Source organism: Talpa occidentalis, unplaced genomic scaffold, assembly GCF_014898055.3.
Source record: "Talpa occidentalis isolate TD23 unplaced genomic scaffold, MPIMG_talOcc4v2.1 talOcc4.4, whole genome shotgun sequence".
Lineage (NCBI taxonomy): Eukaryota > Metazoa > Chordata > Mammalia > Eulipotyphla > Talpidae > Talpa > Talpa occidentalis.
Window position 1 is genome coordinate 133,746,583 of NW_023604295.1, and position 27,501 is coordinate 133,774,083.

Consider the following 27,501-nt stretch of genomic DNA (forward strand, 5'->3'; position numbering starts at 1 on the left):
TGAACACTAGAAGAAGCGGCTATAAAATGTAGGGTGGGTATTAAATGTCACTGTTGTAGAGTTAGATGGGATTTCAGTGATAATTCAGCCCAGGGTTTTCTGAAGCGTGTTCCACAGAACACTGATCCTTCAATGTGATTCCCAAAGCATGTGTTCCACAGTCAGGCAAGATCGAGAATGATGCCTGCCATTTTTTCTCTTGGAAGGAAATGCAGTGTTTATTGGCACAAAGTTATGAAAAGTTGAAATATTCTGTAGTAAAGATAGATGTTTAACTTTGTTTAACCCAGAGCTCCGTAAACCTATTTGGCCACAGAATGCTTTTTCAATGGTATCTGTCAACTTGCTTTAGAACCAGTTTCTTGGGACACATTTGAGGAAATCCTAGTCCAGTTCATTCCTCACATTTCACAAATTAGGAAACTCAAGCCTCCAAAGAGAGCATGACTGGCCCTCATTCAGCTGAGCTCATCTGTGGACCAGGCCTAACCAGAACCTCAGACTCCGGGTCCTAGGTCCTTCCTGCTTTGCCACCATTGTGGAAAATATGAGATACTTTCTAAGATATAAACAGCTTCTGGTAATACAAATAGTTGGCGTAGATTCTACTTGCCTTTTTTTTTTTTTTTTTTACAGATTTTGGGGGAATAGTGATTAAATATCTTGGTGCTGATAGTGTCCAAACACAAAGCTGCCTCTCATGGTGAAAATAAGATGAAATCATTTTTAGTTTGATCTAGGCTGAGTTTTTTCCTTCCTCTATTTTCTTTCTTTCCTAGAAAATACAGTAATTATTAGAGGAAAGAATTGTTAGACGTGACTCCGGTTTGGCTTCAAAATCTATTTTCTCATTTCCTGGGCTTTGAATTTCAAAAATTAACCTATTTATTGGTCTCTTTTGGATCATAAGGTTAAAGTACATCTGTTGTCCACACAAATTTAGCTATTGGCCTTCGAGCTAAGTAGTCTTGAAATTATAGCCATAGTAAATTTGGACAAGGACTAATTTCACTTTGGTCTGCCCATAAATCCACATGACAGGATAAACATGGTGTGTCTTGTGGTTGATGTGAACACATGTGAAAAATTAAGAAATCTTTGGTGACAAGACAAAAAAAATACTCCATAAAAATTAATTGATGTTTAATTGAGGGTATATGAAATGCAGTATTTATAGATGGCTTGACTTTGAGCTTAGGCATAAACAAAATTCATCTTGGGCATAAGTTGCCAATTTCATTTTGGTGGTTCTCCAGTTCATGGCAGGGAGCACTGGCTGCCTTTCCTTTGGGAGAAAGAAACACCTGGAAAATATAACCAATGCTGAACCACTGGTGTCTCTGGGGTTTTTTCCTACCCTCTATTTCCATTATAATTGCATAAAGAAAGCTGCTTGCACTTTGGGAGGAGGGGACAGCTGGGGGCTAAATTTGCCATCCAGCAATCACCATTGACATCCCTTTGAAGATAGATTTTTCCAGGAAGTACAAATCAGTGAAGCCATGGAGGCAAAAATAGAGATCTTTCGTGTACATAAGGAAACTGACTTATAGAAGAAATATATGTTAAATAAAAACCATTTTTGAAAGGTTTTTATTGAGTAAGTACTTAATTGTTCCTATTAACTAACTTCTGAGATGTACATTTTCCTTAGTACTGTTTGAGAATATTAGCCAAGGGTCATTGATGAAGCTTTATATATTTGATAAGCCAGATTTGTTCCTTGTAAAACATGTTTAAAATGCATGGCACAGAAAGTTCCCATGATATATTATATAGTTGTGGTTCAAAAAAAATAAAGAAGTTGTTAGACATAAAATCTATATTTCTTTGTAATGGTAGTATTAGATTAGATATCACCGGTCAACTTGTAAGCCAAGTGAAGCCATATGTGATCTTTTTTCCTTAACACAAACTATTAGTAATACTATACTGGAAAGTATATATTACGCTTTGCCAGTGGATTTGTTAGTTCCTCTCATTTACTAGTTGAATTTATTCTTATAAAAATCAACAATATTACCCTATCATGGAGAACCAACTTCTGAGCTTTCCCAGATGTACTTCTCAACTCATCTATATAGTTCTAAGCCCCACTACCCATTTCCAGGGTCATAGGAGAAGAAAGAAAGAAAGAAAGGCTACATCAGAGAGGTAAATTTTAAAACTTTCTTACAATGTCTAAGAATGGAGATGATCAGTGTTTGCAAAGCTGACCATTTGCTTAAGAAGCAGTTGTGATCCCCTTGGTTTTACTTATCTTTCTGGTCCCCTTGAGTCCTAACCAAATTGCAGTCAGATGTAGCCTCTTCCAACAATCAGTCTCAGACCAAGTCACCTATTATGTTTCACCTCACCTTGAAATGTAGAAAGTGACCAATTCAATATTAAATTTTTATATGTAAAACACCTTCTTGAATTTCAGTCCTACCACATCCTGCTGGTGCTATAATATGGATCCTTGAATTTTTGGCACCATCTCACTTTTAGGCTGGAGTGTTTGAAAAATTCTGAGAACAAAAGACATTATGCCACAAATGTGTGTGTGCGCGCATGTGTGTGTACCTATACACACACACGAACACACATATATTAAAATTCCAGCACAGAATAATGTAAATAATTATGCCCTATTACCGAGCTTTAAATACTGTAGCCTTTTTTATGTTATAATTCTTTAGAATTAAAAGGAAAAATTTAGGATTCATGAAGTTCATCGCCTCTCTAATAAATTGATTTCAACCTATTTTATCCAACTCAAATTTAAACTCTCTGTGAAGCTATAACCAATTTTTTAAAAGATTTTTGAAACAGTATGCGCTTCCATGTAATGGAAGAACAGCACTTAAGTAGAGAAGTGGGTTTCTTTTCTATTTTCATTTACTAGTAGTCTTAAAAAATAAGAAAGGCAATTTAGTTGCTATTCTGGTATCTGGATTGAAGTTGAAGTACAGTAAGCTCTTGTTGAATGAGCAAGTGATTGATTATGAATGTATGTATTTAACTACATCTCCTCAACCTTTTATATTTATTTCCAATTAGTGCAAGGTTGTTTTTATACCCTGTTTATGGTCTTGATATCTGACAACCATTCTCAATTGTCTTATATTAGCAACTCACTTCTATCCCAGTTGAATGGGAAATTTTCAAGGTTTGCTTCTCACCTCCCTCTTGTGTAGCAATCCTAGAGCTGCTTAGCAGCTTCACCAGCAGTAAGGGGAAAGAATCAGTAAGCTTTGCTAGAACTTGTTTATATACATAACAAATAATTGATTACAGATGAAGTTGAAAATATTGAGGAAAATGAAGTTCTGAAATTAATCTGGATTTAATTGTCCATGTTCTTCTTTTTCATTAATATAGCTGAGAGTGGCTTGTATCTAAAAATATAATGGCAGCTACTTCACAAGGCTTTGGGGAAATAAAATAAGGCCATATTTGCAAAGCACATGGCATTTAATGGGCTTTCAATACATATTAATTCTCTTTGCCTTAAGTTGACTTTCAGTCCTTAAGAATTCTCAGTTGTTCCCAATTATTAACATTTCTTCATCCTTACTATGAGGTTGTGATAATACATTTTAATAATTTTTAAGGTAGAAAATTTGAAGTATGATTAAAGTTGAAATTTATCAGAGATGCAGAAAGAAATGTTGATAATTGGATTTAGATTTCTAATATACTACCCAATATCATACCCCATTGGTAAATGGCCTCCAGATATTAGAAATGGAATGAAAAACAGTACAGGGTTGTCCTCAAGTGGAATTTCACCTATGTAGCTACATTAGTCTTTCACACATGCTCTCTTCTCTCTCCACTGAACCCTCTTACATTACAGAAAATAAAAATAGCTCTCAGAATCTAGAAAGAAGGCAGAATGCCTCTTTTAGAAAGAAACCAAGTTGAGATGACAAACACGTTTCCTTGCAGACTTCTCTTTCACTTGCTTTGTAGCCTGCCTGAGGATTCCGAGACATTCGGTTTCACTAGCAGAGAATATTGGGATCACGTAGTCATGTCCACCACAGGACACAGGAAGACCGCAGTGTCACCACCTGTGCATGCTTTCACCAAACCTGCACTTGGTCCTATTTTGTATTCTGCACATTTCCTCATAGCAGCATTGCTTTCCTTAAGTTTCCCTGCATCAAGAATTTAATGTAGCAAACACTTCAGGAGCTCAAAATTTTGTGAACAGACCTGATTTTTTCCCTCTTCTTTAAAGAATACTAAATATTTTAGTCCTTTTCCAGGAAATTGATAGAATTGTGACATTCGAGAAATTTAACAAAACAAACATGAACTTAACACGTCTCATCCAACCACCTGGAATCCCCACCAGGATTCTCTTAAGTTAGATAAGATGATTTGTCATGATCTGCCACATAAAGAGTGGCCGAAGCTCATTTCTCTTCTGATGTATGCATTAGCTAGATTATTTTATTTCTATGCTATGTAAATGCACTTCAATTTGAGCAGGTGAAAGTGGACAAACTCACTCCTTAGATTTCTGAAGGTGGTAACTGATAGATATTGTTTAAACTTTTCTGCTCAATCATCTCTTCTTTTGTAAATTTATTCATAATTGATTGCTTCAGTTTTTTAAAAGTAATTTTATTATTCAGGTATGAGGAGGCCAACAGATAAGAAGGAGTTCACCTTGATAGATAGTTGTTCACAGTTCCCAGGAAAAGAGGGCATGTCATGCTATGGGGGTGGCCCAGGGTGGGTGCACACAGGGGAAGCACCAGGGTCTTCCAGCAGGTCGATAGTAAGGAGAAAATATGGGCAAGAGCCTTTATTGTGGTTTCTGCAGGAAAGAACAGCAGATGTTTCAGGATAAGCAGATTTAGGACAGGCTAGGCTGATAAATTCAGCAGACTCTGGCATAGGTGTGGTCTCTAGTTGTCTGCTACCTGGCTCTGGCTGATTAGGGAAAGTGGATAGTGGCCCTGAGTGTGAGAGTCCAATCAAGGAGGTAGTGGGGGTGTGGGCTCCATGTGAAAGGCGTGCTTGGAAGAATCGGCCAGTCCTGGAGGGACAAGGACCCAGATGTCAAAGCATTAAATATACAGAAGCTAAAAAGGCTTGATTCATATGTTCCATATGCCAAACATTATGCTCTCATGCTTATTAACATAGTGAATAAGTTCAAAAGACCAGGCCTTTTCTCTGGAAAGATTGTTGTAGGCTAGAACTACAACTATAGAGCTCATCTCGATAGAACGTGGAAAGTTTTAAGGACCTTGGTAGTGATAAAGACAAGGTGCTAAATCCAGTGATATATCTAAGGACCCAACCTGGGTGTGTAATCTTAGAAACACTAGTATGTCCTAGGGCATTTACAGAAGTGAAGCCATTTCTTGCTCCTTTCTTTGAAGTATGTTTACATTCTTTCTTAAAATATTTGACTGCCATCAGTCAATAGACATCCCTTTCATTTCACCAAAAACCTTAGAGTCAGGAAACCATAACCAATAAGTGTCAGCTCTACAGACAGAGAGCCTGAACCAGGAAGGCTAAGTGACTTTCTTAAGGTCACAATTGAGCCTCCTTACTAGGCCATGGCTATCTCCAATGTGCAAATGGCTCCAATCATAAATTTATCTAAACACTCGCCAGGAACCATACTGCCCTTTCTGTGGATACAGGGAATCTGCCATCAAAATATTTGCCATTTCCTCCCTCCTCTTGAGTCACACCCTGTCTTACCACATTTTAACAACAGAAGGTCACTTGACAGGTACTCACATCAATAACAGTCTGATTTTCCCTGACCAGGTCAAAACAATATTAATGACTCATGTTAATTATTGTACTTGCCACCTAATTTGCACAAATTTAATCTTTGCACTGTTTCTTGTGTGTGGAATGCTCAAAGGCTTAATTTTATTCACAGAGCTGGGGAACAAATAGCATGAGTGTTTAGAAAGCAGTAAACAGGTCAGCCGAGTGATTTGTCAACATCAAACATTTCACCGTATGCAGTTGTTGAAGATGTGCTGAACCATTTCAGAAGATTGAATAGATGTGCAAGACTATTGTAGAAAACGCTCATCACCTTAATCTTCCTGACAATTTGAACATACATTTCAATGAGCTTACTGTATTCACTGATTCTTTCCTTCATTTTTACACACAGCACGATTGCTTAGATGATTAGTTTTTTAAATTGTAAGTCTGTGGGGTACATATGCTAGAAAATAGTGGTTTCTTAATGGGATTACTGAAGATGGTAAGGAGATAATTCGAAGGAGGATAAAGTAGGAGCAAAGGAAATTAGGCAAATAATACATGGACTAATGTAGGGAACAATAAATTCATGCAAATCTTTGACAGAAGTAGCATTAGATAGAGAATGATAGAAAATAAAATCAGGGCCGGGTTATATGCAAGACTTCAGTGATAAATCTGAAGTTTATGAAACAAGGTATGTAGGAAAGAGTTTCAAGAGCTTTAATGTAATACAGAATACAGGAAGAATTGATAGCTGATTAGAGATGATGAAGAGATCAATTAAAAGACTTAGGCACACTGTAAGTTCTCATGGAAGGGGATCTGGACTCTTGACTTCAGAAAGAGAACAGAAAAGGGACTAGAAGATGATTCTAGGCTGGAACGTTCTCGAAGGCTTTATGAAACACACCCATACACATGTACACACTCTGCCAGAAGCAAGAAATATTGTCCTTCTCACTTGCCTCAATAGTCATATGCATTGTGCTGCATTGGAGGCTCAGTAAGCTGAGTTTCCTTTGTATGTTTTATTCATTTCCAAAATGGTATCTGTTCTTTTGCAAATATCCCATATTTATTTTTAAATATAGTTTCTGGAGTCAATACTCAGAATTATTGAGTTTGTTTTCAGATTAAACATAGTCAGATACCTAAATTATGCTCTAAATCCATCAGAAATGTTAGTCTCCAATACCATATTGTCACAAAAGGAATGCCAAGGCCACAGAATTTTACATAAGATTAGATTCAGAGAAAATCCCTATGTGCTGATTCAGAGCTAAATGGACAATAAGGTCCCAGAGACTTCAATCCTTTTAGTTGTAAGCAGCACATTCCAACATATTTCTTTAAAAATCAGTCACATTTGGGGGGGTTTGGGGGGCAGCCACATATTGGTGAAAATCTTGTTGAGAGTTTGAGGTGCTGGGGAAATAAAGAAGAGAGTGTCAGAGAGAATCTGTGTTAAAACAGTCTGGCAGTTTGCAGCCTCCCACACTAAGGCCCATGTTGTTTGGGAAAGGGAAAAGTGCTGACTAGCAAGAGTGAATTACAACACCACGGCCACATCGCCCTACATGTTGGAGGCCAGGCAGTCAGCTAGAAAGTTTTATAAATATGCGAAATGTGGAAGGCATTAAATCTGTTGCTGCTCAGCTGATCAGAAGTCTTAGGGGCAACAAAAATATTGCTGCCTGGGACTTTTTAACATAATGATTCATTTCCCTTGATATGTTTGATATTTTGACCATTATGTTCATGTTACTTTCATATTTTTCTCTAGATAAGAGGAATAGCTAGAGTTATGATAAATGTAAGAGCCATTTATTAAGAAAACATTTTATAAGACTTTGAATTTTGGTTCCTTTTATTTTGTGGCTGAAATGGTCTCTGGAGTTTGATGTCCCTCCTTTCAGTGCAGATAAAAATGTATGAGATGCTTTACAAAGAAAGCCTATGGGAATTGTCTAGTCATGAATTTCATGGTCTAAAATGTAAAGTTTCCATCAGTCACATCGATACAGATTGTTTTTATCCAACAAGCATCTTATTACATACCATCCAGTTGTTCCCTTCTGCTTCGTTGTTTTAAATATCATCCTTTCCTTTCTTTCTCTCCTGCCCTTTGACCTCCATTTGGCTTGCAGATGGTTCTGTGAGGGGAAAGAGCTGCTCAACACGCCTGATGTTCAGATCCACTGTGAGGGTGGGGACCTGCACACCCTGACCATCACAGAGGCCTTCGAGGACGACACAGGTCGCTATTCCTGTCTGGCTACGAATCCCAACGGCTCCGACACCACGTCTGCTGAGGTATTCGTTGAAGGTAAGGGGAGCAGCAGGTCAGGGTGTAAATGATCTGGCAGCTGGAGTCTTGTGGGGCCTCCCTGGGAACATGCTTTACCAATACAAACAGCATAATGGTGCTGTGAGTCAAACCTCATTTTTCCTGAAAACTTTTAAATAAATCCAACAGTTCTGACACTTAGACATACATCACTAAGTCTAATGTCAACATTTCTTCCTTTTAAATTAAAACATCTTAGCTCCATTGAATTGAATTTATCTAAAATATAATAAAGTGTTCATCTTATTTTTAACTGTAGCTGATCTCAGAAATCACGCAAATTTTCGGTGATTGGATTTTTTTCAATGATCTCATTTTTAATCATTCTGAAATGTTTCCTCTTTTGTGAAGACTCTTATTCCTTCGAGCTGTACCATGAACTTACTATTAGCACATTCAAAAATTCAAGGAGCAATACTGTCTTAAAAAGGAGTCGGTAGAGAGTTGGCTGTTGCTATTGTTCTATTCATTTTTGAAAGTCTCAGTCAGTAGAGAATTAGAAAACTTAATGTCAGTGTATGGAATTTTACACTGTACTGCATTTTGATTGCACCAGTATTTAAGTTGGAAATGCTTTAGGCTCTGCAGTGTTTATACTGTCTCTAATCCATAAATTGGTGAATACCTGATTTTAATTGCTTGCTTTTCAAAATAGCACTTCAAATACAGAAAGATCTAAAATCCTTGAAGTCTCCATTACCTTTATCTTTTACTATTTTTTAAAATATTTTATACCTTCATATTTCTTCATTTCAATTAGAAGACAGCACGATGGCAACCATCATTTATAACTACTTTAAAAACTAACAAAAAAAATTAGTGTTAAAAGTAACTGTTACTGGGCCTCCCCAGTGGTTCAGTGGTTGAGCGCTGGGTTGCGAAGCTGCCCGCAGCCTCTGCAGCGCTGGTTCGATCCCCGGCCCCTGGGTGAGGGTCCCACATGGCGCGCAGACCTCTCCTGCTGCCCACTGCTCCCCTCAGCAGTGTACTTCGTCATTCTGCCTGTTCTGTTCCCTGCTCTGGCTCTGGTGAATTCCCTCGCCCTCCTGTGCTTCTGACTGTACCCAGTGCTTGTATAAATAAATAAATAAATAAATAAATAAATAAATAAATAAATAAATAAATAAATAAAAAAGTAACTGTTACTTAGGACTAAAAATTTGTATACATTTGCTTTCAATAAAGGGATCCTCTGCATTGTCCTAGAAAGCAAACATTGTGAGCTCTTCAGAGAACCTAGTCCTGTTTTAAAAAAAAAGCAAACATTTTGTATCTAACAATAACTACTACTAGCATGACACCGAGAAATGAATGCACATGTATACATAATCATTTAAAATGCATTGTAAGTCTATGAGGTATTATTAGTATTCCCTTCTTGCAAATGGGTAAACTGAGGCCCAGGGAGTTTAAAGGGGTTACTTCAAAGTCCCTCAAGGATCTGAACCCAGGCAAGCTTGCTCTGTGGCTTCTTTTCTTAAACACTAGGTCACATACATGTCAGAGTATAAAGAATAAAAAGGGCTAATAAATATTTTTTAGCGTTTAATAAACTAGTGGTAAGTATGACTCATAGACAGACTGTGTGGCACACTTCTTGAAGCATTTAGAATGCCAATAGGGAAATTGAATTTCGATAAAAACCTGTTGCTACTGATGATTGGCTGTATCTCCCAAATCTAAGTTCAGATACAGCCTCTTAAAATTAAATGCTTTATTCATTTTCAGCCTTGCTAGAAGTGGTGAATTTTATATGTATTGCTTCTGTACTACAGATAAGTGAAATCCCATGCAGTTTAATAATCTACCAGTCAGTTGCAGTGCTGAGGGCCCTATTATGTGGCAGATAGTGCAGGTAAAAATAGGAATAAGACACAGTCTCTGATATCAAGAAGTTCCTTGATAACCACATTAAAAAAAAACCAGTAAAATGATAGGTGACCTTATAATAAGTGATATAGTAGAAATACATTAAGTGTTGCAAGGATACAGATTAACTTTAATAACTGCAAGATATAAAAGATCTACAACATATACTAATTTTTCATATAATTAAAAGAAAAACTATCTGTCAAACAGTTTCAGTAGCTAACTCTGATAGACACAAAACACACAACACTGTCTTTAATTTTTATTTCAATAAATTTGAGTCATCTTTGTAGAACTGCCAGTCCTTCAGGCTTAGAAATTATCTGACTGAGCTGCTTAATATGGAAAAAGTACACCTTTAGTTCTATAATGCTGTGTACAACCAAGATAGTGGATTTTTCCCCCCAGGCCTGTTTTCCACGTCACACTGAACTTACTTAGCCAACCAGCCCTGGGTCTCTGTGATGTCAGCTAGAGCATGTGTGAAGGGAGCGCAAGGGGTTGGGTAGACAGAGATAAAGGGACATTAAGATTCCATCTCCTCAACTTAATATGAAGAACTTGAGAAAACAGGCTCATTGGTCTTGTGAAATGTGGATACCAATTTTTAAAAAAAAAAAGACAACAAAACTCAAGAGACTTCAGTGTATTTTTATCCCTAGGGACAGTTATATGAAGTAGGAAAGATTTTCAGATAAATTCTTGGGCTTATATTATGACCAGAGATAATTCATTTTTGTACATGTTCCTGTAGACTTGAGCATGTCCCTACCGACAGGTTTCCAAAGCACCTTCCGATTCCCACTCCAGCGTGCTCTCAGGGGGAATCTTATCTGAGGAAAGTTGTCAATAGAATTTAAAAAATCTCAGCAAAGGCTTCCCTAAAAGTTGAAAACACATAATTGGAAACTCTAAATGTCACTGTTTTATGTATCATGTTTTAGAATGATACAGAAGAAATTATAACTTAACAACTATAGCTAACATTTATTTAGGAGCCAAGTCTGTTCTTCATTTTTACATGGATTATTTCATTGATTCCAACCTATTTTTGGTTGTGGAAATTGAAGCTCGGAGGGGCTAAGTAATACCCAAGGTGTCTCTGTCTCTCTCTCTCTCTGTCTGTTTCTCTCTCTCTCTGTCTCTCTCTCTCTGACACACACACACACACACACACACACACACACACACGGTTCTGATATATTGGGGCAGCTGTGATCCGCACTCAGTCTGGTAACAGGAGTTGGATGGACGACTGTCTAATATCCATCCATCAGACATTTGCTAAGCATCTCCTGTAAGGCAGGCTGTGGTGCAGACACCGCGGGCACATGGGTGGACGAGCAGGTCTCCATCCTGTGTGCGCTGACAGCCCAGGGGAGGATGCAGAGTAGACCAGGAAGTGGTTCAGGGTAAGGGGATCAGGAACACCTCTCTAAGGAGTGGCTTGATCCAAGACTGGCGCTCTGAGAAGTAGCTAATGTGAAGATTGGGGGCTCCTCAGAGGGGAGGGACTCATGGGATCCTGGGTAGGGAAGAGCAAATGTGTTTAAGAAGCAGAAGGAAGTTCATTGCAGCTGGAATTTAAAAGAGAAGAGGCAGCTTGGAGGTCTGGGCAGCTCATGTAGGACACAGGACTTTGCGGTCGCTATTCTAAATAAAATTACAAATCGTGGAGGGTTTAAATTTAAGTCACATTATCTAATTTTTATGTTTAAATTGTTGCTTTGGCTTATAACTGAGAGATGTTGCAGAAAAGCCTGTGGCAGCAGGACAGAGGAGAATGGTGGCATTACAGGACAGTGTCAATGGAGATGGAGTGGCAGAATCAGATTCCAGTTTAGAATCGGAGGTAGACTCCACGAGCCATGCAGTAGATTAGGTGCAGGGATGCGGTAGGACTCTGTGGACTTAAGCTTTACTATTTGTGGGAATGAGGCTGCCAGTTTCTGAAATGGGGAAGACTGAAGAAGAAGCAGATTAGGACACAGAGGGAGACACGTGCTTGTTTTGAACACGCAGAGGTTGACATCCTGACCTAAATAGCCAAGTGGATGTGTCAAGTCAATAGCTGGACATAAGTGTGAAGTCCAGAGCATAGGGAGAGAAAAATATTGTTGGGAGCATTAGGATGTGGATGGCAACGAAAGCTATGGGACTGGACATAGCGCTGGAGGGACCAGCGAGAGAGGAAATGCCATTGAAGGAGAGTCGGAAGGGCAGCCCCCGGGGCAGGAGAGAAACCAGGCACAGTGGTGTGAAGGGCAGCGAGAAACAGTGTTCAGGAAGGAGGGTGTTACCTGCTCTGCTCACTGCTGCTAAGTCCAGTCAGCTCAGGACCAGGAGGAAACCACTGAGTTTAGCATCTGTGATGTGGTTAGTGATTTTAACAAGAAGGATTTGAGAAACCCAGAGAAAACCAAAGATAAGATGGAATGAGTTGAAAAAGTTTGCAAAATATGGAATGGGGAGCAACAAATAATAGATAGTGTTGGGAAAATTCTGTCAAATACCAGCAGAGATACAGACTGGTCTCTAGAAAGGGATGTAGGGTCAAAATAGGTGGGTCTTGCAGTTCATTTGTTCGCTTGCTTTTCTTTTTTTCCCTCATAGAAAAATCACTAGAGTATATTTACATGCTGATGAATATAATCCAAGAGGAAAAACATAGATGCAGAAGGGAGACAGAACAAGATAGCAAAGTCTGTGAAAATGAAAAAGGAAAAGGAATCTGGACTGCATGTGCGCTAGGTGCTGAGAGGGGCAGCCTCAGGACTAGGTGGTGAGAGGTTCTCAAGAATCTCACAATAGGGCCTCGCCAGTGGTGCAGCGGTTGAGCGCTGGGCTGTGAAGCTGTCCGCAGCTTCTGAAGCGCCGGTTTGATCCCCGGCCAGCCAGTGAGGGTCCCACGTAGCGCGGCTGACTTCTCCAGTCTTGCCCGCTGCTCCCCTCAGCAGTGTACTTCGTCAGTCTGCCTGTTCTGCTCCCCGCTCTGGCTCTGGTGGATTCTCTCACCTTCCTGTGCTTCTGACTGTACCCAGTGCTTGTATAAAATAAATAAATAAATCTTAAAAAAAAAAAAAGAATCTCACAATATAAATAGGAAAGGTGTATGTTAAAGGCAAAGGTTTCTACTACCACCACCCACTCCTGATTATAAACTGATTACAACAGACTCTTAGAGCTTTCAGGCTCCAGAGAGGGTGGGATTGGTCCTAAAATGTGGGTTCGGAGACTGGTTTAGACCCCAACTGGTGAGTGAGGACTTGGGTTAGATGGAGAGAGGAAGCAGGATATTATAAAATAGTTGGCAAAGAGGGTAGGAGAACTCGAATGAGCATGTTGGGACATCCTGTTTGACATTTGTTTATAGATTCTCAGTGCTTTGAATAGTCAGATAAAAGTGTGCACCCATTTAAGCAACATTTTTGAAGCTTGCTGAGTTGTTTTATGAGAAACTGTTCCTGTTGATCCAGCAGGATAAAACCTCTTGAGCATAAGGTTTCTTCTGCTAGATTTGGAAAACTTAAGAAAAGCTAAAGGAATATAAACACAGTTTTGGCCATTTTTACTATTTAGTTTTAAATAATTTTCATATTTTATGACGAGCTGTGTTCCTCACTGCTGGACCTTGCACAGTTATTCAGAGGCCCTATGGGTTCCTCTCTGAATGGAGAAAAATAGATCATTGTAAGAATTGAATGAGTTAATCCTCAAGAGCAATGGCTGGCATGTAATTTCACTTATTATTAAAATTGCAAAAATAGCACAACTTCATTTTTGAAAATCTAAAACAGATAAAAAGAAGATACAAAAGTTAGAATCCCAGTGCCTTAAAAAAAAAAAAAAAAAAAAAAAGAATCCCAGTGCCTTGTGTCACTATTAATATTTTGATCTTTCTCCTCTTTTCCCTATAAGGGTGTATGTTTTTCACTGTATGCTCTTTTGTACTGTGTTTTTATTTAGCCTATTCTGTCACAGACATCTATCTATGTCATTAAAAATCTTTTAAAGCTCATTTTCATGCCTTTATAGTTGTTCATCATTTATAAAATTTTAAATTGCTGGCATTGTTTCAGCTACTCTTTTCCGAGATTGCAGGTAATTGTTGCTGTGCTGGTAATTGTAGCACCTGAGGAAAAAAGGGAGAGAGGAAAATGAGCAGTAGGAATAGGAGTCAGAGGGAATCTACTCCTTAAATTTTGAAAGGCAAAAGCATATACAAAGGGATAAACTCCATAGTTAGATTCACTAAAATCGTATTTTTTAAGTTGTTGAAATCTGCTTTCCCAAAGTCTTCCTACTTCCTGAGGTTGAAACCCTATGAGTTAATGTATCAATATTTGCTTCCACTAAGAAATACAGCATTTTTTTTAAATGAAAAGATTATGAAAGTAAAAGTAACTATAGCAAAGTGTTTTCAGGATGGGGGGGAACACTCCATGCTGTTATGTCACTGTTTTATAAACCTTTCTGGGGAAATGTTTACAAAATGGAAATGATAAATATATCCATTAATAGCACAGTGTCAAAATTCTGGTAAACCCAGACAAATGTATTTGAAGCAGATATTAGAAAACTTACATAGGAAGGCATGTCACCATGTATGGGGGGAAGGGGAAGCAATAATTGACCATATACACAGCGTCATCATACTATGTAAAATATACTTAACTATTTACACACACACACACAGCACACACAAGCAGATGAATTTTACAGGAATATTCTCCTAAATGTCTCAGTGGTGGTATTATAATTGAGTTTTCTTTCTTCCTATTTTTTGCTGTTGTGCATTTTCTGGATCTTTTCCTAGAAGTGAGTTTTAAATTGGTCACATTTCAAAACTGGGCCAGGAACACCTTTTTTTTTTTTTTTTCATAGAAGAACTGGGGTGTAGGCCAGAGGTGTGGGTTGTAAGAGGATTCACCAGAGACACGGTGGGGAGCACAACAGGCGGATCTACTGAAATATACTGCTAAGGGAAGCAGCGGGTGAGACGGGAGAGGTCAGCTGTGCTCCCCGGCCAGGGATTGAACTCAGGCTGTAGAGGTGATAGCGCTGACACTTAACTCCTAGGCCACCAGGGAAGCCCATGGATCAGGAACAACTTTTAAAGTCAAAGCTCATTTTAATATTTACATCACACTCCATCGCCAGAACAGAGGTCATTGGTAACTGTCATTGGTAACTTCACTCCCTGTGGGAAGCAATACACAAACAGTTAGCATATAGGAGGTACATACTAACTGAACAGGATAGTGATTACAAGGACAGACCATGTGCCTTTCAGAGGGGAGCCTGCATTAAACCGAATGTGGTAGTATGGAAAATGTAAAGAAAAATGTCTACCTGGGACTGGAGTGTTTTTTGCTGACCAGCAGGTGCAAAGCAGATGCCTGAAGGAGGAAGCAGGAGGAGGAGGTAGGAAAGACTTACGCTGAGGGGGAGGGAGGGAACTTATTGGCATCAGAGGGAGATTTGATCTGCCACTTTCCACAAGAGCTGCTCTGACACCTGAGAACTGACGTGACATTGAGATTTCACATGTGTTGAACAAGTGTGCAAAAACTAGCAAATGTGTCCTTACTCAGGCAATCCTTCACCTTTTTCTGAAAATCAACTGGGAAAAAGTAGCAAAAAAGAATACTTTCTAAGAGGGATAATGGAAGGGGTTTTTAGAAATGTTTCAAATCAGATGGAAAAAGTAGCTATTTGTCACCCCAGCTTCTGGCTGCTTCCAGCGCTGGAGTCTGTGGTAACTTCCACAGGACTTTTGGCAGCCCGCCCCCCTGACACTCGTGATTCCTTTAAAACTGATCTCTCAGTTTACTGGAACTCTGTGCTAACAGGCTGTTGGTTCCCTGGGTTTCTTCTCAGCTTCCCCCACCTCCTCGTGGTGGTTAAAACATTCTCCCTGGTCACCTTTTTTGGATTAGGTTTTTCTGTTAGCAAGTAAGTTTGAACTTTTGTGTTGCTCTGGTTATTTTCCTACATCCCATCTCAATGCCTACACCTCAAGTCCAAATGCTTTGGCCCTGGTATTCCAGGGACAGCCCTCTCCCAACTTGCTGCTTTTTTCTAATTGCAGTGTCCACTCTGCCCCCAAGAAGCTAGGCAACACTGGAAGTTAAAAGACCTGCCATGAGTAAAGCTCTTGGAGGAGTACAGACATGTACTGCTCGTCAAGGTCACGTGCCTGGGGAAGTCACAGACCAAAGTTCAGAAAGCATACGTGCACATCCCGTTGCTACTGCTTTCCGCTTATGTGTCTTTATGCAAATTCCTTAGCCTCCAGGTGACTCAATTCTTATCTGTAACAGGACATAACTCAGTATTATAATAGTTAAGTAATATAAAGTGCCAAGTAGACTGCCAAACTAATAGTAACTAGTCAAATATTGGTAGTTCCCTTCCTAACCTTGCCTGTTTTCACAAGGAACTGATCATTTTCTAGCATGTAATGATGCTGTGACCTGTGTAATGTAAGCAAGAACAGTGGGTTCAGAGAAGACACAGTGTAGATAAATGATGAGCTGGTCTCAAAAGAGAGAATATCAAGAAGGGGCTGGGTAGTCATTTCCTGCAAAAGGAAGATATAACTGAAGGCACAAACATGGGAAAAAGTCAAGAAAGGAAAACGCATATCAAAATTGGATCTTTATTAAAAGTCCCGTCTCGGTGGGGCTTCCCTGCCCCCCTACTCAAAGCTGCATCCCGTTGTATTCCCATCCCACCCCACACTCCTACTGTGTTACAGTTTTCCCATTTCATTCACCAACACATCATGTATTTATATATCATGTCTAGTCTCTGTCCTTGAAAGAAGAGAAACTCTGCAAGGGCTCACGTGTGTGTGTGTGTGTGTGTATTTCTTCACTACTGTATTCCCCTTATCTAGCAGAGTAGACACCATAAGTACCTTCCATCTCTGGATTGGGATGTTAAGACCTGAAAGTTCACAGTGTTCTGGCAGACAGAGCTAGAAAACCAGGTTACAGATGATGACCACTCATTAACAGGTTTTGAAGTTTTCATTTTACTGAATAGAAGGTCATATAATCTATGTTTTTGGTTTAAATAGTGAAGATGTGTTAAAGAAAAATTGATCTGACAGAAGTTAAAGATATGAATGAGAGACTGGGAGGCAAGGAGAGCAAGATAAGAATTTGTTGTTAAGTAGTTCAGGAACTAGGTGAAGAAAGCCTTCCCTTGGTGGTAGTTTTGGAAATAAACAGGAAGGGACAGCAGACATTCCAGTAGAGTTACTAACCTATGACTGTTTCAACATCAATAAAAGATGGGAAAAACAAATTAGAGGCACAGGAAGGAATATAGGCAACCATCCAAGAGAATTAACTATGTGTATATTTCATTTGTCCTGATAGGCAAATCCAAAAAACTAATTATAAAGAGTATATGTAATATGATGTCATTTGTATAAATATGAACATGAACATACTATGTTAATGCATTAAATGGACTGAAAGATACACACCAGGCCATTAACCTATACAGAATGGCATTAGAAAGGTACCCGCTAATCTTCACTGCTATCACACACAATTCTGTTACTGTTCTATAAGCATGTCTTACTTTATACTAAAATACTTTTAAGTAATGAAAATAACTCAAATATGTCTAAAAAAAGAAATATCAAGGACATACATCTAGCCATCACATTATTTAAAATCTATAACCTTAACTCTCTCATCACAGAACTCATGAGATTAAAGGGTAACGATAGTTTGCACTTTGAGTCAGCATCTGATCAGGTGACCTTTCATTCAGAAATAGTAAATGTAGCAAATTAATTTGGGAGGACATGACCCCAAATCAGAGTCCCTCTTATTCGGTCATGAAGCCCTGTCATGTTCTCATTTAGCAAAGAGTCAGAAAAATATCTCCTAAGGAAAGGGTAATGAAGACAGTAATCCACACCAGGTACTCCCCTGGGAAAGGGTTAAAGATTAAGACCGTGGATGTTTTACACATGGACTCACGTATTTATTTTATAGCTTGTAAGCTGTTTAAAAGTATGGCTGCGATGGCCAAAGTGATAAAAATGAAACTAATAATAAATCTGGCATTGAAAACACATTGCTTTGAAGAAAGGTTTTTATAGTTCTTTTGTAAATGACTTTCTGCAAAAGCAGTCTAAGTCAAAATGGTCTCAACCATTCTCTATTTCAAAGTAAAACTGTGTGTTAATTTCTAAAGATGAAGTATGTTACTCTTCGAAACGATTACAAATGCTACTTACATCTTAACTTTATTATTTTTAATATTCTCCCAGGTGCCAGTTCAACAGATTCTGACAGTGAAAGTTTAGTTTTCAAGTCAAAACCTGGAGCTATGCCACAGTAAGTGCCTGCAGTTTCATCACTTATCCACATGGCAAAGGGTGCCCCAAGAAATGGCGGGGGATGGAGCCAGGCACATCATGCTCTGAAGGGAAAGGTCAACTGATGTCAGTCAAAGATCCAAGAACTGGGAACACAGTTTTAAACTTATGAATTTGAACTTTGAAGTCTACATTTCATCCTTGGTATGCCAAAATCAAACCCTATGCAATGTTACTTTCAAAGCAACTAACTAGTTATAAATTTATGAAAAGAACCGTCACATTGTTACATTGAGAGAGTTAAATCATTACTTTAAATTGTAAATGAGGGGCCTCCCCGTGGCGCAGCGGTTGAGCGCTGGGTTGCAAAGCTGCCCACAGCCTCTGCAGCACTGGTTCAATCCCCGGCTGCTCCCCAGCCACCACAGGAGGGTCCCACAAGGTGAGCAGACCTCTCCTGCCGCCCGCTGCTCCCCTCAGCAGTGTACTTCGATCCTTCTGCCTGCTCTGCTCCCCGCTCTGGCTCTGGTGAATTCTCTCACCCTCCCGCGCTTCTGACTGTACCCAGTGCATGTATAAATAAATAAATATTTAAAAAATAAATAAATTGTAAATGAGTGGGCCTCCCTGGTGGTGCAGTGTTTGAGCGCTGGGTTGCGAGGCTGCCTGCAGCCTCTGCAGTGCCAGTTTGATCCCCGGCCACCAGCGAGGGTCCCACACAAAAAATAAATAAATTGTAAATGAGAACCAGTTTATCTGTGCAAATGAGAAAATAACAAAGTAAGCCAGAAATAGGCTTCCATTTGAATAAAAATCTTGTCATGAAAATTGCAAAATTTAGTCCTTACTATGGAGACATATGGAATATCAGTAAAATGCTGATATCTTAATTATTTTGCAAAAATGACATAAAATCTACCAGAGTTTCATAAAAAAACTCCATGAACATTGAAACTATCCTGATGTAGTTCTTTGATCTGCTAGTATATACGTAACAATTATGTCCATTTGGCATCAAACACCCTCTGATTATTAATGCTGAGGGGCTGTTAAAAGATCATATACTCTGCCACCTCTGATTTTAGATAAGGACCTCAAATCTGAGATTGCACAGCTAGCTACTTAGCAAAACTGGACCTAAAATTAGTGTTTCTCTACACTGAACTAATTTTTTTGCACTAAGAAAAAAACAAAAATTCCAAGATGGTCTCAATAACATTAGAAACTGGAACAGCTGCTAGGCTTAAAATAGACAACCCAAACTTTGAATTAAATATAGAACCCGAGCCCTAAAGATTTCAAATAACTGCTTACTGCTAAAGATTTTACTTATTCCAAGTATAGTAAGTCCTCAATGCCATTGACAGGTTCTTGGAAACTGCAATTTTACGCAGAACAACATGAAACAAAAAACGTGTCCTTGAATAGCATGGTCTCCTTTAACATTGGTTGGGGTTTTCTTTTTCCTCATCAGTGTTACAATGAGACTACATTGACTGAAATGTTATTGGATGAGCTGCTGTATCTTCTTTTCTCTTAGGATTTCCAAGTTTTATAATCTGTCCTCTGGCAATATTTGAGACACAGTATTTTATGTGTTTATTTGCTAATGTCTACAAGGTCCACTCTATGGAGATACTGAACAGAGCAATTCTGTGCATTATGACTTGCTATTTCAGAAGTGCTTACAGTTGAGGTGGCTTGAGAACACAAAAACAAACTAGTCTGTTCTGTGGACATGTTACAAAGAATAAATCCTGCTTTAAAAAAATTCTAAGTGCTTGCTTCCCTATTTTTCAGAGCTCAAAAGAAAACAACTTCTGTTTCCTTGACAATAGGATCATCATCTCCAAAGACAGGCGTGACCACAGCTGTGATTCAGCCATTATCTGTCCCTATTCAACAGGTAAGTTTTCTTTGGCCCACAATGCACAGGAAGTCAAAACTCATTAGCAGATTTTTTGGTTTAAACAATATGTGACATATATAGATGTTGTGTTAATCTTACTGTGTACCTGAAATGTATAATGTTATAAACCAAAATTATGTGAATAAAAAAACTTGTAATGATAAAAGGATATATTTCTCAACAAATAAGAAAGAAAATATAACTTTGATTGCTAAATAGTACATACCCTGAAATATTTTCTAAGTGAAAACACACTGGGAGAAAAGAAAATGGTAGGTAAATTTCTTTTTTTTTTAATCCACTAAAAATAATCGTTAATCCAAGTCACCACTAGTAAGTCAACATCTGGACTTGCACTGGGAACTGTTCTTTCTAATAGGAATTTGCTAAAATGGTTATCTGTTGTAGCTATGACTGTTTACTTATTCCCCAGCTTATGTGCCCTCTTCCATTTAGCCAAATTCATTAGCTCACTTAAAATAAACTAGAAGAAAAAAAGTCCACATAGCAAATTTTCCCCATCCCTAAGAGCTAAACAGATAAATAAGAAAAAACAATAATTCAAATTCCTTGACTTCATGAAGTATTTTTGTCTTGTTTTTATTTCATTGTAAAACTATCCAGGAAAGAGCAATGCAAAGTACTGGCAAGAAATTATAATGAGTTTACATTGCAAACACAAACATGAAGGCTTAAATAAAAAAAGTTAAAACCTAAATGTCTCTAAACTAAATAAGGTACTTTGCCTTTATGAGTATCTTTCAATACACCCCTTATGGAAGGCTTCCCATCCCACACTTGAAATATAAAGTCATTCCTAGTAAGTATGCTTTATGAGAACATCTGTGCCCTCTGTCTACTGAGTACTCAAAGGTGTGTTAGCAATTGCAGGGTGTGAGATAAATACACTGTGATATGTGCAGTATGCAAACAGTATAGAAAAGACATTTGAGTTCATAAACTTGAAAGAACCAGCTAGCATAAGTTTCTTAGAGTTGGCATATAAAGTAAATATTCCCTTTAAACCCCTATAAATTCCACAGTGGAATTTATAGAACTATTTCTGATTAAACTAATGCACTTTATTATATTTGATGTTCAAGTATTAATAAGTATTTAATGAATGCACTCCACTATGCTTCACATTTCAAGACAGAAAAAAAAAAATCACCGCTCCATTCCCAGTTTATAAACTATGTACAGGAAACAGGAAATATAGACATGAAACACTTCATGAGAATGAAAAAAAAAATATTAAGGTGTAATAGATGCCTAGAGCAGAAAAACAAATGTTTCTAAATATGTGAATAATAAAGTCAACAGCAGGTGTTAGAATGGTTTAAGTCTATAGGAACACTGAATGGGGAGTAACACGTTCCCCTTTCATAGTTGGGAAAGTGCAGTGTTCAGAGAAACCCCATTGCTTTATCTTTGTAGGCACCTGGAGTAAAGGTTAATGCCCTGGAGCCCGCCTCCCTGGGTTTGAGTCCCTGCTCTGCTGCTTACTAAGAAAGAAAACCTTAAGCAAGTGATGAAACTTCTCTGTGTCTAGTTTCTTCCCTTGTTGAAGTGAAAATGGCAATATCAGCTAATTCACAGGATTGGCATGAGGGCTCAGTGTGTTACTGTTGATGTGATTCTGGAACAGTGGAGTCTGCACAAAATAAATACATGTAAATGTTTTTGCACATAAAAAGACAGTGAAAAGTGAGACCCAGTACGCCTGGGTCACAAGCCAGTAAGAAATCTCACAGGGATGATGAATAAGGTCCATTACTGCCCTCACCTCTTTACAACTCTGTCAGCACACAGGGATGTCTGGTGGAGTAGTTAGACATAAGATATCACAACCCTATTATCTTGGATTATATGCCTAATGATTACTTGTATTGAACAGAAATAATTATACATGAAGAGGTGATTTTCATTCACTACTCTAGAATCCTTTTTATCTCCCCAGAGGGAAGTGCCATTCAATGAGTTTCAATAACTTAGATGTTTGTATATTTGGGAGGAAAAAAAAATCCAATATATTCATTTTTTTCCTTATTTCTTGTAATCTCTATCTAAAAATGTACAAGTTTAAAATAAGATAGGTAGAGATCTGATCATTTACTTCCATTCCACTAGCAATAACGTGCGCTTTTCAGTCAATGAATCCAGGCTATATTTAAAAATAAAATACAACGTCTGTGATAATTCTTAAAAGACCCCTGTGGAAGTCCCACACACAGAAACCCATTTGGTAATAGCATTTAAAATCTCATGGATCCCTGTGGAACCAGAGACCTTTTACCTTGAATATCCTCATGAATAGAGAAAAGGAACAGATGTGAAATGAGGAAGTAGAACAATGTCTGTATTGTAAGGGCAGACTAGCAGGATGATGTATGGCGATACATCCATTTACTCGTTTTCATTCATGTGGAGCCACCCCAATAATGGAAGTTTTCTCTAGTTCATCTTTTCAGCAGTTTATATATTTAGAATTTGATCCATGTGTCTCTACCTTTTCAGGTTCACAGTCCGACATCGTATCTCTGCAGACCTGATGGAAACCCTTCTGCTTTCTTTCCTCCTGTCTTCACAAAGGTCTGACATCTGCAAGTCTCGTTTTCTGTGTTTCACGATCCTCAAATTTCATTCACATGTGGCTTCTTATAGCTGTCTTTAAAAAATTAAAATGAACACATCCGTAGCCTTATCGTGGCTACTTTGGGGGCTAAATAGATGTTTATTGAGCAGCTGGTGACTATAATCTTGTAAAAGGGCTGACAATATGGATGTGGTCGGTGACCAACAGAGCTTAAAATAGTGGGAAAGCCAAGACAGGGAGCAAAAAAATAAGGCAAAATCCTGTGCAAGAAGTTATTTGGGAGAACCAGCATGTTTTCTAGAATTTCTTTTCTAGAATGTCCTAAGTTGGTGATTTGCATTGCCAGGGCTGAGTGACATTCCATTTCATTGGTTGGTTCAACTCCATAATGGTTCCATGTAGCATTTCTTTTCCTTCTCCTCCATGTTTTAAGATAATCATAAAACTTCACTGAAAAACATTTTAAAAGACCCAAATAAGTGGAGAGATAGGCTGTGCCTGTGGATTGGAAGATTATAAAGAAGTCACAACTCCCATATTTATTTACGAATGTAATGTAAATCTAGCTAAAAATTTTACAGGTTCCTTGTTTTTTATTGTTTGTCATAGAACTTGAGAATTTGATTCTAAAAGTCATGTGAAAGGAAATTTGGACCAAGAATAGCCAAAGCTCTTGTGTAGAAGAAAAATAAGGTGGCATTAGGGAAACAGGTCCCGTGCGGGATTTGTTCTCTGAGATACTAAGATTTTCCAACATTATAGTGCTTAGGATAGTTTGGTGTTGGTACAAACTCTTAAGAATACTCTAGTGAAAAAAATATTAGACTCCTGCCCCCATACTTTTCACAAAAATCAAGTAAACATTTAAAGACAAATGTGTAAAGTAAATCCATAAAAATTCTATGTGACCAATAGAATAGAGCGGGTATCTTGATTGAGTAGGGAGTGAGATTTTTCCCTCCTAGCCAGCCTATATCCAGCTTTATTAAATATCTCTTCCTAAACATAAACAGCAAATGATAATAAATGACAACACTTAGAAACTCCCCTCCTAGATAAATACCAAGAAAAAAAAAAATAATGTAAAACTCTACCAAAAGCAGTGTCACCATGGAAGCCACCAGAGGCTTCAATGGTGCTTAGAATAGGAAGTGTTCACAGAGGTTGATATTTCTTCACCTTTGTGTTGTTTCAGGCTTTTCCTAAGCAGCTTTGCTAAGTCGTTTCTAGAAAGTCTGTGTCACATGATAGGTTACAGCTCAAGACAGTTGATTTGGTGGGAGGAGTCTGTGGTCAGCCCAATCCACCTTTTGGTTTAAGCAAATGAAGTCCATGCAGGGGACATGAGTGGGACATCAGGGGACATGAGACTGTGCTTCCCCACCACCATGGCGTGGCATGTGGAGATCTTATAGATTCTTCCTGGGCACCAAGAGAAATCCTTCAAACCATGTCATCACACCCTCTCTTTGTAATCCAACTCCTGGGACACTGACATTCTTCTAGTGTTGGTTTTTCCTTCCCCAATGAAACTGTGAAGTCTTTATACTAACCACATAGCTTCATACAAATGAGTAAAAGAAAATTCTCCATGTTTACAGCAGTTGGTTTAAAAAAATCTCAAGCTATGGAGCAACCTTCCTGCAGCACAGAACATACCACCTTGGCTGTCTCAGGACCTTTACTTTCTGTATCTGCACAGCATGTCTCTTTTCTGCAGGGCTGTTTCCTTCCTTGCTCGCATTTGCTCTCCCCTTTTTTCCTTTCAGGCAGCATCTCTCCCTCTTTGTAGAGTCATTTTTGAGTGTGGACTCTGGTTTTGGGGGGACAGGTTTAGAAAATGAACATGTTGATCTCCATAACTCAAACTAGGCTTTGCTTTGTTGCCCTTCACACCTTTGTCCTTGTCTTCGTATGTCATGATGATGGCAGAAGGGCTTTGCCAGTCCGAGGGCAACTCCACCTGTTTGTTTTTTCATGCTATTCTGGAAGAGTTCCAGATTTCATTCCTGGTCAAAAGCAAAACCAATGCTTCTGGTTCAGACCAGTAGGCTTAGCTGGGATGGCAGAGCAGTTATGGACTCTGGGACAGGGATTAAGAGCAACACCCATGAGGACAGCCCACATGGCACTTCTTCTCAGACACTTAAGTCCCTTGTACCCCTTCAGGGAATATCAGGTGGATTTGATACATGGCAAGAGAGGGTCTTATGTGGACCCTGAAACATCAGGAGCCCAAAATCCTATCTTGAGTTTATGATCCAGATTGGCAAGGATAACCTCGAAACGTTGGCTCTCAGTCTCTTTCAGAACTCCTGGTTATCTTCTGCTGGTTCTCCTATTAGCTAACTGTGTTAGCTGTGACTTTTGTCAAGTAGAAAAAAAAAAATCGCACCAAAAAAAATCGCACCAGAAGGAGCTAAGTTGCAATCCTGGAATAATTGTGGAGTTGTCTGGCCTTTTATTTTTTGACTGCTTAAGCTTTATTTCTTACACCTCTGACTTCCCAAGGTTTGAACAAAAACACATAACTCTAGGAATAAATCAGTCTCCCTCAGAGCCTGAAGGTCAAACATGAAAAATACTTGGGTGCTGTTTGTGATCTACTATGAATGGCTTCCTCGGCAAGCCTGGAGATGTTTAGTAATTCATGCACACAAGCTGGACAGCATTGGGGACACTTTCCTGCCCTGAGCCACTAAATGAACTCATCTCTAGACCCAGCACAAAGTTAAAAAGTCCACTTAAAAGCAGAGATTGGCTACATTTAAATATAAAGGATAAGGAATGCAATCAGAAGTAGTTAATAACCTTAATCTATTAACTTAAAAATTCTAGCACCACAAAAATTCTTACCTTACTCCATTTCTCCATCTGCCTTATTTCACTAAGCATCTTTCCCTCTCGGTCATGCTATGTTGTTGCCAATGGCAGGATTTCGTGTTTTTGTTTTTTGGTTTTTTTTTTTTGAAAAGTATTCCATTTGTGTGTGTATACCAGGTAGTCTTTATCCAGTGAAACACCGTGTGATTTTACTCATGTGGTAGAAAGAGAAAACAAAGAAACTAAATAAAGCAAAAATAAACATTTTAGACTAGAAGACCAATTAGTGGTTACCAGCAGAGAAAGGGGGCGAGGGTGAGTGAATCAGGACACAGGGGACAATGTTATGGTGCAGGATTGAATTAGACTTTAAGTGGTAACCCTAATGTACTGTATACACATGTTGATTTTCAGTGGTGCACACCTGAAACTATATAATGTTATAATGCAGTGTTACTTCAGTGAAATAAAATAATTCTTACCAAATGCCTTCTCAGACTTTCCATGTTTATGCTTATTCTGCCGACACAGACTTTTAGAATTTCCAGAGTGCTTTTAGCACAGCCTCTGAAGGCCACTTGCAAGATTGGTTTTTCCCAGCACACTATTCGTTTTCTCTTTCGATAATGGGAAAAGCAAAAAACACACTTCCTAATGTGAATTTGTTTATTTTCACCTGACATATAGGTAAATTACATCACCACATTTGAATTATTTTAAGAGTTCTTCGTGTCCTATATCAGATCCAGTACTCTATAGTAGGTAGTTTAAATAGCCCAACAGTTCAAGTGGGCACCATGGCTAAGTTATCCTGGAGGAGGGAGGTAGGAAGCAGACACATTAAGGAACTATTCATCTTTTGATATTTAACAAGTATAAAAGCTTTACTGCTTTGCATCTATGAAGCCAAATTAATTTCTAATCTGTTGGATTTTAAAAATTTATTGGTCTAGAGTTAGAATGTGTATATGTGGCAGGGGGTGGGGGGTGATGACAAAGGCAGCATCCAGGGAGGAGGAAATGAAGGTCAAGACCAGAGAAATGCTGCCTGTTTTATTAATTTACTCAGAACCTCAAAATGAGAAAATACCAAAACCCCTTATCTTAATAAACCTGACATAGGAAGCTGGTTGAGCGGAGGTGGTGAGGGAGTACATGGAAAGTTTGGAGCATGTGAAAGCAAATGTCTTTTTCCTTGTCTGCTTTTCCTAAACATCTACATTCAAAAGGAGTGTAATTGTTTAAAGAAGATTTCATTCCACCTTTATTTACCCTTAAATAAAGGCAAACAGTTGTTTCTGTAAAATTGCATAAATAGGAAAGAGTCAATACATTTTCAGACAGGCTAAAAATTTCTACAGAATTTATGGTAAACCTTACACATTCCATGACAGGGAGGTGGTGGAAAGCTGATTATCAGTGGCCTTAAGGGAGCTTATTCCTACCCAAGTTAGTGGTAATTATTTTATGATGCAAGTGTTGGCTATTTTTCCTCAAAGGTTTGGAGATCTTATTCTCTCTTGTGAAATTGTGTAAGAAGACACCAAAGTCTAATGCAGAACATTTCCCTGAATTTCAGGAACTGCAAAACATAGCGGCATCGGAGGGCCAGGTGGTGGTTCTGGAGTGCCGGGTTCGAGGAGCACCCCCTTTGCAGGTCCAGTGGTTCCGACAGGGGAGTGAAATCCAGGACTCTCCGGATTTCAGAATTCTACAGAAAAGTAAGGAGAGTTGCCCATTCCCCCAGATAGGACCTCTTTTCCCCTTTTGACATCAGGAAAACCAAGAAAGGTTTAGTCACTCAGTGAAGGTGTGACAGTCTATGCATGTGCAGGAGGGTCCAGTCAGTTAAAGTTGTGGTGCTCGCTTACATG

The 27,501-nt window shown here is 38.7% G+C and overlaps 1 protein-coding gene across 1 annotated transcript in view; it reads left to right on the top strand.

The window, feature by feature from the left end:
• PALLD (palladin, cytoskeletal associated protein) overlaps window positions 1–27,501 on the top strand; it is a 343,422-nt gene that overhangs the window by 127,355 nt on the left and 188,566 nt on the right. Inside the window, 5 exon segments of the mRNA XM_037526416.2 lie at window positions 7,887–8,065; window positions 18,252–18,318; window positions 20,100–20,205; window positions 22,726–22,800; window positions 27,207–27,348. Coding sequence (XP_037382313.1) covers window positions 7,887–8,065; window positions 18,252–18,318; window positions 20,100–20,205; window positions 22,726–22,800; window positions 27,207–27,348 — 569 coding nt within the window.